General features: G+C 36.1%; 2 protein-coding genes across 2 annotated transcripts; one reads left to right on the top strand and one right to left on the bottom strand.

Moving 5' to 3' along the window:
• The first annotated feature begins 681 nt into the window (after window positions 1-681).
• Window positions 682-2,061, top strand: LOC18041998 (vinorine synthase). The gene has a single exon (XM_006432170.1). The coding sequence runs from the start codon at window positions 682-684 to the stop codon at window positions 2,059-2,061; it is 1,380 nt and encodes a 459-aa protein (XP_006432233.1).
• Window positions 2,062-3,985: 1,924 nt separating this feature from the next.
• LOC18042411 (vinorine synthase) lies at window positions 3,986-5,667 on the bottom strand. The gene has a single exon (XM_006432169.2). It carries the CDS (start codon window positions 5,659-5,661, stop codon window positions 4,210-4,212), a length of 1,452 nt encoding a protein of 483 aa, XP_006432232.2. The 5' UTR covers window positions 5,662-5,667; the 3' UTR covers window positions 3,986-4,209.
• Window positions 5,668-15,091: the final 9,424 nt, after the last annotated feature.

The raw sequence follows: 15,091 nt of genomic DNA, 5'->3' as shown, positions 1-15,091 counted from the left end.
AGCAAACCCAGTCAAACCACTAAAATGGGCCTTTTTAATAATGAATTAGGCTTATTTTTTTCTGGGAACTTAGGGCCCGCTCATCTTTGTCTATGCTTAAAGTTTTCGCTGATCTTAATATTCAAATATCTTCCCTTATAGAAAATACATTTTACATGATTAATAATTATGGTGTAAATTTGAATAAGTGAATTTTTTTAATTATAAATAGTTCATAATAATTTTTGTTCTCAATAATGATTGGGATCCTAACAATTGAGTTTCAATATTAATCTTAATTATTATATATTATTCATATGTTAGATAATGAATTTTATAATTAATTAAATTAATATCATGTACTAAATGAGTATCAGTGAAGATTTAAATGATGGGATCCCATCATTACTCTGGACTCAATAGAGGATCCTATTTCCAATTTCCTAAATGAATCGACAAAAAGTCAAAATATGGCGGCTATAAAATAACATTAAACGTTTATATCTTATTGTTTCATTGGCCTACCTAATGCACAATACTTCCCCATTATTTGCTCAAACAATATTGAAATGCCCGCCACTTTCTTTTTAGTCACGTTAGTGCCCGCCACTTTCTTTCTTTTTAATCAATGAAAAACTTTGGACATTTTGTTTGGTTTATATAGTCCTTATACTTGAAGATACTAATTCTCTGCAAAAGAAAATGGAGCCTGAAATACTTTCCATAGAGCTTATCAAACCATCTTCTCCAACACCCCGTCACCTCAAAACCCACAAGCTTTGTTTCTTGGATCAATATCGTAACCATGCTTATTTTCCAATGGTCTTCTTCTATTCCGTTACTCATGATACAAATTTAAACCTTTCTAACGAGACCGATATTGCTCAGATCGTCTCAGTAAGGTTGCAGCTGCTAAAGCAATCTCTGCCAGAAACCCTATCCCTTTTTTACCCATTTGCTGGGAAGATTAAAGACAATCTTTCGATTGATTGTAGCGATGAGGGAATTTATTTTACAGAGGCTCGATTTAAGAGTCCTCTCAAAGAATTTTTCAACCAGCAAAATTTCTCCTGTTTGACATATAAGTTTGTTCCATTTGATGCAAAAGAACTAGAAGGTTCAATTTCAGGACTCCATGTAGCAAAGATACAAGTAACAAGTTTTGCATGTGGTGGCATTGTCATTTGTGCATGTCTTTCACATTTGTTCGCTGATGGAGCAACGTTGTGCTCGTTTTTGAAGTGTTGGGTAGCCACTGCTTGCAAGAACAATGAACAAAGAATAAGTCCTAACAATGATGCTTCATGGTTGTTTCCTCAAAATGAAGCATACCCTAAAGAAGGAACCTGGCTTGCCATGTGCCCTCGATTTTTTGGTCACGGCAGATTTGTTACTAGGAGATTTGTATTTGATGCCAAAGCAATAGCCACCATCAAAGCCAAGGCAAGTAGCAGCACGCGAGTGCAAAATCCAACCCCAACGCGTGTCGAGGCCGTGTCAGCTCTTTTCTCCAAATGTGTGATGGCTGCTTTCAAAGCTAAACATGGTTCTCATAAAACAACTTTATTGACACATTCAGTAAATTTGCGTAATAAAGCCAAGTCCAAATTGTCAGAATATAGCATGGGAAACATCGTCTGGAATGCAAATGCACTATGCACAAATGAAGAAGCAGAATTGGATTTGGAAGGCCTGGTGTGCAAGCTGAGGGACGCAATGATGAAAATTAATGGAGATTTTGTGAAGAGTTTACTAGGTGATGAAGGGTTTCTTAACCTTTGCCAAGCAATTAAGGATGAAAATGGAGTGTGTTCTAAGGCAAAAGAAAGAATTAATTTTAGCAGTTGGTGTAATTTTGGTCTATATGACATTGATTTCGGATGGGGAAAGCCTATGTGGGTGAGTGTTATTGGTTTAGATGGAAAACTTCCATATTTCTCAAATACTATCATTCTTCTGGATACGAAATTTGGCGATGGGATTGAAGCATGGGTGTATTTGCTTGAGGAAGACATGAATACGCTAGAACTGGATAAAGAATTGTTGGCACTTGCCACCTTGGATCCATGCCCATTGTGGTAAGACTAGCAATGTATTCCTGTGAGGATATTTAATTAATCTCTATGTATGTTTTGGTGAATTAAAAGTTAACTGGTTATATATATTTGTGATTTGCAATTGATTTGTGTTTAATTAGAGCGGAGTATTTAAATTGAATTTATTTATACAATTATACTTATATTTGAATATATTCTAAGAGTAATCCTACGCTTACCTATGATGAGATTCATAGTTTGTGATTCTAACTGACTGGACATGCATCTTATAACTAAATTGTTGAGTGAGTTGTAAAATCAATTAATTACTTAACATGTGAGCACCTTTTTTTACTATCTAAAGTAATTAGCTAACATTTTTCCCGAAGTCAGAGCGATTTTTTTTTTTTTCTATGTTTTGTGTATTAGCTTCACTGTTTTTTACTGAAAAAAATAAGCATGTATTTAGATAAAATTCCAAAAAAAAAAAAAAAATCTATCTTTCATTGCCCAAAATTATGGTATGTTTCAGCTAGCAAACTTTTACTCGGACGTTTGGTAGCTAGTCGTGGCGTTTTGGCTTAGAAAGTATGGCTATCATGAAATAAAGGTGATAACTCGTAATAAATATGATTTTTAAATAATAAAATTTACAAAAGTATATTGTCTATCCATAAAAAATTTTCATAGTTAAACCATCTGAATTTTTAAACTCAAGGGCGAAGCCAAAATCTGGCAAAATTTTTAATTTTTTTTCTTAACCATAATATTATTGTTGCAATTTGACTAAATTGCAATACAAATTTATAAATATAACACTGTTATAGTCACAAAATTATTACAACATTATTTGCAAGTTTATTGCTTCATTTGTTTCAAAAACTAATGATTGCCATTTTCTTCAATTTTTTTTATCTCAAATAAAATTGTGATACCAAAATATTTATCACTCATTTAATTTTTAATTCTTTAAAATTGGAATGGCTGAGAATGCCAACAAAAGTGCTGTAGCCGCAACTTTAAAGTTCATAATTTTTCTTGTTGAATTAACTTAATTCATAAGGTATTTATCAAACCAGAAAATATTAATTTAATGTTACGAATTGATTTAGTGACTTTACATTTAGAATTTCTTTTTTTGCTTAAAAAAATTCAGCCTAGCCCAGCCTAAAAAAATTATTGGCTTGATCGCAATTAAAAACTATCAAGCAAGTATTTACTAATAAGTGAAATAATCACCTTGATTTTAGAGTGAAATTAACTAAAATACAAGAGAAAAATTTTTGTAGGCTAAATTTATTGGACAAGATTTTTCTGCTAATGTTTTTTCTCTCCTAATCTCTCATACTGAAATAAATGGCCAAGATTAAATTTTTAAATTTTGATGTTGACAATTAAACCAGGTTTATTTATTATATTTACAATTAAACCAACTTTTTCCATTAAATTTGAAAGACTTGGAGAGAGTAGGAGAGAAAAACATTAAGAGAGGATCCTAATCCAACTCTCTATTGCCTCTACCTACTAAAATGTTAGTGTTGTGGAATACATGTGGATTTCCACCATTTCAAGTGTGTGTGTAATAATGATGACTTCCGCCACTTCATGTAATGGCAAATGACACATCCTCCATTATATTTATACTATATAAATGAATAAAAAATAAAAGTCATGTATGCTTCAACGGTTACTCCTTCCTTATTATCTTTTCTATCCCATATTTTTATTTGTATTCACGTACTAATTCTGTCAACTTCTCATTTTATTACATCACTTCTAAGCTAACAAATATTTTGCCTATGTTCATATTAACGAGATTGATAATCTATAACAATATTAACGAAGTTACTAATTCATAACAGTTTGGACCAACTATTTATGTTTTATCATTTGACAATACAGTGGATCCCCGTGATAAGTCTCAAATTTTGAGACATACCAAAATTTAATATTAAAAATAATAGATCCCACAATAAATCCACTTACTCTAATAAATGGCAGAATTTTATTTACTGGTGGTAGAACTTGTCTGCAAAAGTTTCTCTCGAAATACAGAGGAAACACCAATTTTAGCAAGGGAACTAATTATTTTAACAAGACCGTGGGAGCCCACACACGACAAGTTAAAGGTACTCAATTATTGAATGCTACTTCTATGCATTTCTCATTGCATTTTTCATATCCTTCAGTTGTGTTACTGGGGAAGCTTCAGGGGACTTGGATCAATGGTGGCAACTTCAAGTAACTTTTCATCAACTTCTAACAAAGCCATGTCTTCTTCGAGCAAAAGCACCCACGCTTCAATTCCATTCCCAGATCTTGAATCCATAAGGATAATTGTAGGTGAGGACTGGACAATCGATCCGCCCAAGCAAGCTCCACTCACCCAAATAGGCTTTCCCCATCCAAAATCAATGCCATAAAAACCAAAAGTACACCAACTGCTAAACATAATTTTATTCTTTGCATCAGAATAAGCTTCAGCTTCACATTTAATATCTTCACTAAGTTTCAGTAACCCTCCAACACCTTGTAGGCTCTTCACAAAATCTCCATCAAATTTCGATAATGCTTCCCTCAGCTGCCACACCAGCACATCCAAATCTACTTCCTCTTCTGTGCATAACGCATTTGTTTTCCAAACGATGTTTCCAATCAAATTTTCTGACAACGGTGGCCTTGCTTTTGAACGCAAATTCACAGCATGGGACAGTAAAGTGGGTTTGAGGGAACCTGACCTTGTTTTGAAGGCAGTCATTACGGACTTGGAAAGGGTTGCTGACACGACCTCAACTCGTGTTGGATTCTGAACGCGTGAGCTTTTGGCCTTGGCTTTCAGTTCAGCTGTTGCTTTGGCATCAAATACAAATCTCCTCACAACAAATTTACCGGTTTCAAAAAATCGACCGAACGAGGCTCTTGAGGTGGCTTTCAATTGATGAAACAAATCACCATCATTAGGAGGAAACAAAGATGAAGCATCATAATTAGGACATATATATATGGCTTCTTCTTCCGAAGTCTTATTACGAGCTGTAGCAGCCCAAGCCTTCATAAACGAGCTAAAACTTGTGCCATCACCAAACGCATGTGAAATACATGCACAAATTACAAGACCACCACATGCAAATGATGTTACTTGTACCTTAGCCACGTGTGCTCCTGCTATTTGGCCTCTCTGTTCGTTTCCATCTACCGGAAAGAATTTATAGATCAAGTTGTGATCGGGTTGTATGAGAAATTCATTGAGATGAATTTTGGCTGCGGCTTCTACAAAATAAACCCCCTCGTCGTTGCAGTCAACGGAAAAGTTGTTAGTCAATTTTCCGGCGAGTGGGTAAAAGCGAACTAAAGCTTCTGATAGAGACTGCTTCAGTTGCTGTAATCTCTTTGAGACAATATGATCAATATCGATGGTGGATGAAAGGTCGTCTTGGTTGAGGGGATAGTATAGGACCCTTGGAACGTAGATGTTGCTCCGAAACTGATCCAAGAGACAGAGCTTGTGGGATTTTAGGTCATGTGGTGTTGGAGAAGAAGGTTTGATGCTCTCTCTAGAAATTATTTCTACCTCCATTTTTTTTATCAGAGCTTTCTCAAATTGATTGATATATATATTTGACATTTGAGGAGTTATAGAAAACATTAGAAGTAGTACAAGTAACCTTTTAAAGGTAGTATTTAATTTTTTTTTTTTTATTAAGATGGGAAAGGTAGTATTTAATTTCTTTTGCCATTATTTTATCTAATTCTCGAGCCCATTCGAGGGTCCGCATATGGTGTCCTTTCATTTGTTTTTCATTATCAAATTTCACCTAACACCTTCCACTCTTGTTTGCAACTTTTTGTAAACATTGAATACTTTCTATTCACATCTATAACACATTATTAGCATGTGAAATTAAATTATATAAAGCCCTATATTGGTGGATAGATGAAGTCTTAAGTACTACTTTTTAACTTTAAATTCAGACCATGGGATCGAATTGGGGATACTGTTGAAAATTGAAGTCACAAAAATAACATATATACATATACGAATTAAAAATAATTTTGTGTATTATTATATATACATATTTGCTCATACATTAAAAAATATTAATGAATTAAATAATTATTAATAACTAAATAAAAATTACATATATAAGAACGAATTACAAAAACTAATAATCAAATAACATACATGTCAATTTTGATAAGATATTATTTTAAAATCTAGTTTAGAGTTTTTTTCTTCAAAAAAAAAATGAAAAAAAATCTGCTATCCTAAATATACCTAATTAGGTGTTTGTGAAAAATTATTAAACGAGACCCCGAAACGTAATGTGAAAAAGCATAAGAATTATTGTCAATGTATTTAAATCAGATGATTGTATTTAGTACACACACTTTGAAGTATAATCATCAAGTATATACAATATGAATTACAGCATAACCTAGTTTATTTTTTAAAAGGTGAAATATCTATTTTAATGACAATCACATAGCATTTGTAACGACATTAAAATGAATAACAACACAAGATAAGAGTGACAGAATAGTATAATGTACACAGAGGTACTCTAGTATTTATAAATAAACTATTAATAAATAGATAATTTGCTGTTGGATGTATTTCTATTAAATCCAACGGCTTAATTAATAAAAGACAAAGTACGGGCCTTGGCTCCTGTAGCATAACGTAGTTGTTTCTCCCATTCGAAATTAAATTTAAACAAAATTCTTATTTATAGTTTTTTATTCTTCATCTAAAAGATTGTTTCTTTTCAACGTCCAAATTATACAGCTATTTTCAACAATATTTTATGCGAGATGACCCACATACACAGTTGTGATAAATAGTTTAGATCTTAAGTGACATGTTATATGATGTGTCTTGTTTTTTTTTATGACGTAATATTATTATATTAAATATGAAAATTAAAGTCAATTAAACACTTAACACATATTAGATAACAATAATGCTAGGAATTTCAAATTTTGAGCTTCAACTTAAGTTTTGAAATTGTCATATTATGTTAACATTAATAAGTACCCTGATGTGGTGTTACTACGTTAATTAGAACTTAATGTTCAAATATCGAGTTCCCTGACAATAGTACTCATCAAATAATTGATGTATATGAGTCTTAAAGATACAAGTAATGTATCCTCAACTTTATAATTTAAGTATAAAAGATTACTGTGCGGCGATCCTAGCTGATGAGAACCATCAAGGGAATACTATTAAAACTTCAAGTGATCCTTTGCACATTCATGGAGGCCCAATTACAAGAGTAAGAGCCAAAAAGATGCAAACTTCTTTAAATGGATTAATTGAGAAAATATGGATTGAGAATGCAATTCAAGATGCAAGACATCATGAATTGGGCTTGAAGAGAAGACAAGGCATTGTGGTCATTATTCAAGTTATTAGGCAGCCAAATACACAATTTGTATCAAATGCAGAAAGGTCAAATTCGGAATAAAAACTGTATTGATTGAGCCAGAAGTAATGTGCAACCTATATACCGTTGGAAAGATAATTAAGTTAGCTTTCCAATAAATTTTACAGAGCTGGATTTGGAGTTCTCTAGAAGGATTTATGACCAATTCATTACAGCTTGTTCAGACTTGGGATTTTCAACGACTCCTTTATTTTTCAACTTCATTTGTTTGTTTTGTTTCTAAGTTTGTCAATGTGTAAGGTAAGTCTACCATCAATGATGGTGTGCTAACATTAAATTTGTCAATGATAGCATTAATTATAGTAGGCTAGCATTAAGTTTGTCAAAGATAACATTAATTATGGTGGGTTGGTGAAGACTTTTGAAACATCCTTTGACAAACCTACTTGGAGGGTTGTTCCAATGTTTCCATTTGTATTTTTAAGATCTTGGGTTTCTTTTAGCTTATTTAAATTCAGCAACCTTGCTATGTAATAATATTAGAGATTAATGTTATTTGAATTTGAAAGATTATTCTTTCTTTGGTTCTTTTGAGAACTAGTGAACTTATCAAGAATTTGCATTCTTGTGGCGTTCTAAATTTAGACTTATCACTCACCTTCTCATCTATTTCTTGAGTGTGGCGTCAATATCATTCTCTATACCTTTGGTTCATGTTTTCTTAAGCATTGGGTCAAGGTTTTGTTTATCATAAATTTGTTTAGAACTTTCTTGGGAAGTTGAAACTCCAAATTAAGTGTGGGTTTCAAAGTTTCATTGTGGGATTCGCATCACTAGCAATACTGCTCGTTCAAGTAGAAAGGATAGGAAACTATGAAAAGCACAAACAAGATGGATTCGTTTTATATTATTTGCAATTCAATGTAGAAACGTGTTTCATGCAACATCAAAAACTTTAATATAAAAACAAGAGATTAAATTGGGTGTCGGTCACCATATTAATTTGTGTGGCAGAATATACTCTTAGGAATGTGGTGGCCCTCCAATTATCTCTTAAATCAGCAAGTTTAGCTTCGTCACTTTCAATAGTTTCATGTAAGTCTTTCATTTAAAGCAGATCTTTCATTTTAAACTTCTAAATACCATAATTCCATGACTTCAATTTAATCATGAACGTTGAAGACTCCTCCATCTCAACCACACCAGTAATAAAAACACACAATCTTGCTTTGATACCACTTTATTAGGAAAGGGACTCACAAGAGCAGTTGCAAATTAAGTGGAAACAAAACTATTTTTCTCTTTGTTTAATTAAAATAGGATGTGTACCACAAATAAATAGGTAGAAAAATAAACCAATAAATCCAAAGCAAAAACCAACCATAAGAGACACCGATTTTTACGTGAAAAATTCAAATCGAGAAAAACCACGGGACCGTAGTCCAATATAAACTTCCACTATTAATAGGATTACAACATAAATTCTTTTTCAGATAACACTAGAAGCTAACAACGTCAAGATTCAACTATCTTAGCTTACAATAAAATACATATAACCACCAGTAGAAATATAGAGAGCGATGTCAGGAACTTACCCTCTAAATTTGAGAGAAATCAAAGTTAAAATCACATTCCAAAACCCAAAAATACCTCTTTCTCTCTCATGACATCTTCCCAATTCACGAAATGGTTACAACTCTCGCAATTCTTCACTTATTTCCTTTCTATATTTTCTGGTTAATTTCATGTGAGTCCAACATTTTGAATAATTACACATCAAGCAAATGTTTTTGAACATCAACCTTTTTGGTCCACCAAAGTGAGATGGACCTTACACTTCCATTTTTCTCTTTAGGAGGTTCTTGCCTTGTAACTTCTTCGACTTTCTCAGTCTTGTTAGCAGCGCAAAGAACTTCAAAAAGAACCCCGGCTGTCGGGTAGGCTTTGCCGAGTTGAGCTCTGCCAACAAATTTGAACCAACGTGTCAATTAGTAGACTGAATAACGTTTTAGGTGAACAACAATCACACCAAAAAGAAATAATGAAATTGGGAAGAAAATCAAATTATTGAAGTACCGGTCTGCTTGCTCCCCCTGGTCCAGCGTTCTGACAGAATGTTCATAGTACTGCTGGTAATAGCTTTGTATTTCCCGTGCATCAGTCTTCTTAACCCGGGATGCAAGACTAGATGCATTGTCCTGTCAAACAATAATGTAATTCAAATCAGTTCTTCTGATTTCTCAAGTAAACTATGTCAAAGTGTGAATGAAGAACTTTATTGATGTAATTAACTAACGATTTATAGTCGGATAATCTGATAAGAGTCTGGACTTTAGAAATTTAAAGGAAGCACATCAACGAAGACAATAAGCAGGAAAATAGACACCACCCGTCAATGATAATAGAATCAAAAGGGGACTCGCCTTGGTCAATATTCCTTTTTACTTACGGTACTCCCTCGCAGAGAATTTGCTTATTTCTCATGGCGGGAGCAAAATGGGAAACAAGCAGCCATAACAGTTGCGAAAGGGGTGTCAAGAAAATATAGGTATAGCCCCATTTGTTCATGACCTTTGTCTACATTTCCAAACACTAATGCCATGTTACTATTTAAATGAGTTAAACTTGTAATCGTGTTATCAGTTTAACATATTTTAATGAATTTTTTAAAAATATTTAACATAATATTACATATTCAAACTGTCATCTTCTTTTGTTAAAAAGAAGATGGTTAAAGCAATCCTTTTAATAGAAAGCAAATAAGTTAAATACATTTTGAAATAGGACAACCATAGGTAAGCCAATCCAAAGTAGTAATAAAGTGTAAATCAAGTACCCTCTCTAGTCTTTGCAGTAGAGATATCTTGAACTGTCACACCAAGGCCACTGGAGCTCGGGTCCAACCTATGCGCTTTCTCAAATGCATAGAACCGACCTTTTATTTCACCAAAACAAACAAGACGCAAAAGGCACTTTCAGAAAGTACTTATAAAATGTAATTAATGTATCATGTAAAGTGACTCAGAACCAGTAGCGTACAGAGATAGGCGACTCGCGGGCGTTCGCTTTCGACTTCGGTGGCAATGTGATACAACCTTGCCTGAGATTACAGAGGAAGAAGCCCAGCTGGTTAAGGAGCACACAAAAGGTCCAGCTCGTATGCGCAGGGCACCAACATACTTCAAAGATTACATCACCTAAAGAATATTCGAGAAGGCACAAAGAGAGTGGAAAAGATGGCAGCTGTGATTTTGTTATTTTGCTGTGACTGTTTTTTTTACTTTGAATCATTCATTTGCTGGTTAGTTACACGTGTAATGTTGAGGGGTAAAAGATATATGTAGAGGGGAACACGTCATAAAAAGAAGGACAGGAAATGGAAAATATTTCTTCTTCTCTCTCCGTCTTCTCTCTCCGTCTTCTCCTGCAATCTCTGTTTCTCCATTAATTTTCATTCTTTTTGCTTCTTTTTGCGGGAGTCAGCACTTACTCCAAACAGTGTAGCTCTGTGATATAAACTCTGAGTTGCAGAGTTGTATCAATTGGTGCTTTCATTGCCTTCTTCTCCTTCTAAAAAAAAAAAAAATCCGCCATGACCGAGACAACAAAGACGACTGATTCTGAAGTTCTTTCCGCCATGAAGGAGCTCCTGGAGAAGCAAACACTCTCTGTGCATCAGACCTTACAACAATACATGTCCACTGTAGATTCCCGTTTTGAGGACTTACAATCTCAAATCCGTGGATCTGTCGGCGTTTTGAGTGGCCCTTCACGACCATCGGAGCGGGTGTCAGCGTTTACAGAGGGTTCTGCTGGGGGCACAGATTTTTCCCCGCTTTTACGTTCCATGAAAATGGACATCCCCAAGTTTGACGGCTCTGATCCGACCGGGTGGGATTTTCGCATCAACGAGTTTTTTGACCTCCATGGGACCCCAGATAATTTGCGTCTTCGCATTGCATCGTTTCACATGGAAGGGAGAGCCGCTGCTTGGTATCAATGGATGAAGGCTAACAATCTCTTAACCACATGGCGAAGTTTTTTGGTCAGCCTTAAGAGTCGCTTTGGAGCTTCCATGTATGAAGACCATCAAGGAAATCTTTCAAAGTTAACACAGACCACCACAGTTGCGGAATTTCAGTCTGCTTTTGAAGACTTAATGAACAAAGTTACTGGTATATCTGAGCCTTTGTTAATTAGTTTCTTTATCACGGGTTTAAAACCTGATATCCGTCGTGAGTTTTTGTTTACTCGACCTACTTCGCTCATGGAAGCCTTTGCTCTTGCTAGAGCTTATGAGGCTAGATCTGATGAAGCTAAAACAACCAGTCGTTCTTGGTCAAAGTGGTCTCCTACTACACCGCAAGCTCCGCAAAATTTTTCCCCTGTTTTATCAAACTCTTCCACTTTTAAAAATACCAATACTCTTGCTGCCCCTGTTATTACTACACCAAAACCACCATCTCAACCTCCATTATTACCAACCCCAAATTTACCAATCCGTCGACTTACTCCAGCTGAGTTACGGGATAAAAGAGAAAAAGGGTTATGTTATAATTGTGATCAGAAATATAGTGCAAACCATCGCTGCCGCAGCAAATTCTTGTTGTTGATGGGTACTGATGATGAAGAGTGTGACCTGGGGGAGAATATGAATGCCATTGAGCAAACAGAGGAAGTGGTTACCGCTGACATTTCAAGCTTGAATGCGTTGGCTGGACAGTCCAATCCACGATCTTTGCGCGTCTTGGGTGAAATTAACGGACATCAATTCCATGTTCTCATAGACAGCGGCAGTACTCACAATTTCATCAAGCCGCAGCTAGCAGAACAGCTTGGTCTTTCGATTCAATCCACCTCAACTTTTAGAGTTTATATCGGCAACGGAGATTTCCTGGTTTGTCGTTTTCACTGCCCGGAAGTGCCACTTATTATTCAAGGCCATGAGTTTCGCTTGGATTTCTTTGTTTTACCAATTGAGGGACCGGAGGCAGTTTTGGGCATCCAGTGGCTTCAACGCCTTGGGCGTGTCTCCACAGATTATTCAGAGATGACTATGGAATTTTTTTGGGAGGGTAAGCAAGTCATATTACGAGGTGATCCTATTCGACTCCCTAATATGATTTCGTTTCATCAATTCCACGCGTTGATACATAGCGAGGAAGTTGACAGTTTATTCGAGCTACATTCCCTCTCCAGTAACACATCCCAGTCCCATAGTCCCAACTCCACATCCTCAACCTTTGAAATCGACTTACCCTCTTCTTTGCCAGAATCTATTTATCTTCTCCTCCATAAATATAAGGCAGTCTTTACTCCACCGACTGGCCTCCCTCCCCAACGAAATATAGACCACAAAATTCACCTCACTCCTAATTGCAAACCCGTCAATGTCAGGCCATACCGTTACCCTCAGTTTCAAAAAAATGAGATGGAGAAATTAGTTCATGAAATGCTGGAGCAGGGAATTATCAAACCAAGTCATAGCCCTTTCTCCTCACCAGTGTTGTTAGTAAGGAAGAAAGATGGCACATATCGTTTCTGTGTTGACTACCGTGCTTTGAATGCAGTAACAGTAAAGGACAAATTTCCAATCCCTACCATTGATGAATTATTTGATGAACTTAGTGGTGCAAGGGTATTTAGCAAACTGGATTTGAGAGCGGGATATCATCAAATCAGAGTCCATAAACGTGACACATACAAGACAGTGTTTCGGACGCACGAAGGGCATTACGAATTTCTGGTCATGCCCTTTGGATTGACCAACGCCCCATCCACCTTTCAAGCGACAATGAACCAATTATTTACTTCTTTTTTGCGCAAATTTGTTATAGTCTTTTTTGATGATATTTTGGTATATAGTTCTTCGTTGGCTGATCATGTGTATCACTTGGAGCAGGTTTTGATGCGTTTACAATCACATCAATTTTCTGCCAAACTCTCCAAATGTTTATTTTGTCAACAGACCATTGCTTACTTGGGACATATAGTCTCTGCTCATGGTGTTCAAGCCGACCCTCAAAAGATTACAGCTATGGTGGATTGGCCTTTGCCCAAAACAGTGAAGCAACTGAGGGGATTTTTGGGGCTTACTGGGTATTATCGTCGGTTTATACAGGGGTATGCAACTATTGCAGCTCCACTTACCGAATTATTATGCAAGGATGCCTTCCGTTGGAATACGGCAGCCACTGAAGCTTTTCATCAATTGAAAGATGCCATGGTAAAAGCCCCTGTATTGCTTCTACCTAACTTTGAATCTGAATTTGTCATTGAAACCGATGCATCAAATGTGGGCATTGGAGCGGTATTAATGCAAGCGGGTCACCCCATAGCTTATTTCAGCAAAAAATTGGGACCGCGGTTGCGGGCATCGTCGACATACATCAAAGAACTACATGCCATTACTGCTGCCGTGCTAAAATGGCGACAATATCTCCTCGGCAGATTTTTCATCATTCGTACAGATCACAAAAGCATTAAAGAATTATTTCAACAAGTAATCCAAACTCCTGATCAGCAGGCTTACATCCAAAAGTTATTAGGATTCCATTTCAGAATTGACTATAAGGCTGGAAGTTCGAATCAAGCTGCGGATGCACTGTCCCGTGTACATGAAGATACACCTCCGGACTCACAAATGGTTCCAGCACTATGTTTAGCAATGGTTAGTCAACCCTCTACTGATTTATTACAAACCTTGCTAAAGGAAAATGCAACCTTCGATGACATGTTACTTTTCCATAAGAAGTTGGCGGCTGGAACACTTTCCCCAGATTTCTCAGTTCACAATGGGTTCTTATTATTTCGCCACCGTTATTACATCAGCCCACATTCATCTTTGAAACCAGTATTGCTCAAAGAATTCCATGACACTCCAATGGCGGGTCACACAGGCATTAAAAGAACTTTGATTCGATTGTCTTCTAATTTTTATTGGCCCAAAATGCGAGCTGATGTGGAACAGTATATTGCTGCTTGTCTTACTTGTCAACAAATTAAATATATCACCCAAGCTCCTGCAGGATTACTCCAGCCTCTTCCCATTCCTTCACTTGTTTGGGATGAATTGACTATGGATTTTATTACGGGGCTACCCAATTCTAAAGGTTTTGAAGTTATTTTGGTTGTGGTCGATCGTTTGACGAAATCAGCCCATTTCGGAGCATTGCCATATCAATTCATAGCCCACAAGACAGCTATGTTATTCACTGAATCAGTAGTCAAATTACATGGTTTTCCCAGTTCAATCATTTCAGACCGAGATCCTATTTTCATGAGCCATTTTTGGCAAAAATTATTTGAATTGAGTGGCACCACCTTACGCCACAGTACCGCTTATCATCCACAGACCGACGGGTAATCCGAGGTGGTAAACCGTGGCCTCGAGCAATATCTCCGAGCTTTCAGCCAAGACAAACCTCAGTCTTGGTCAACCTTTTTGGGATGGGCCGAGTTTTGTTATAACACCAGTTATCATAGTAGCTTGCGAATGACACCTTTCCAGGCTCTCTATGGACGATTACCTCCTACTATTCCTGGCTATTCCAAGGGCTCTACTTCAATCCAAGCATTAGAAGACCTGCTGTTAGAAAGAGATGAATTATTGCGCTGTCTGAGAGCAAACTTACATCAAGCTCAGCACCGAATGGCACAAAAAGCTAACAAGCATCGAAGGGAATTGCA

The sequence above is a fragment of the Citrus clementina genome, unplaced genomic scaffold (assembly GCF_000493195.1).
Source record: "Citrus clementina cultivar Clemenules unplaced genomic scaffold, Citrus_clementina_v1.0 scaffold_5, whole genome shotgun sequence".
Classification (NCBI taxonomy): Eukaryota; Viridiplantae; Streptophyta; class Magnoliopsida; order Sapindales; family Rutaceae; genus Citrus; species Citrus x clementina.
This window is presented reverse-complemented; position numbering and strand designations above follow the sequence as displayed.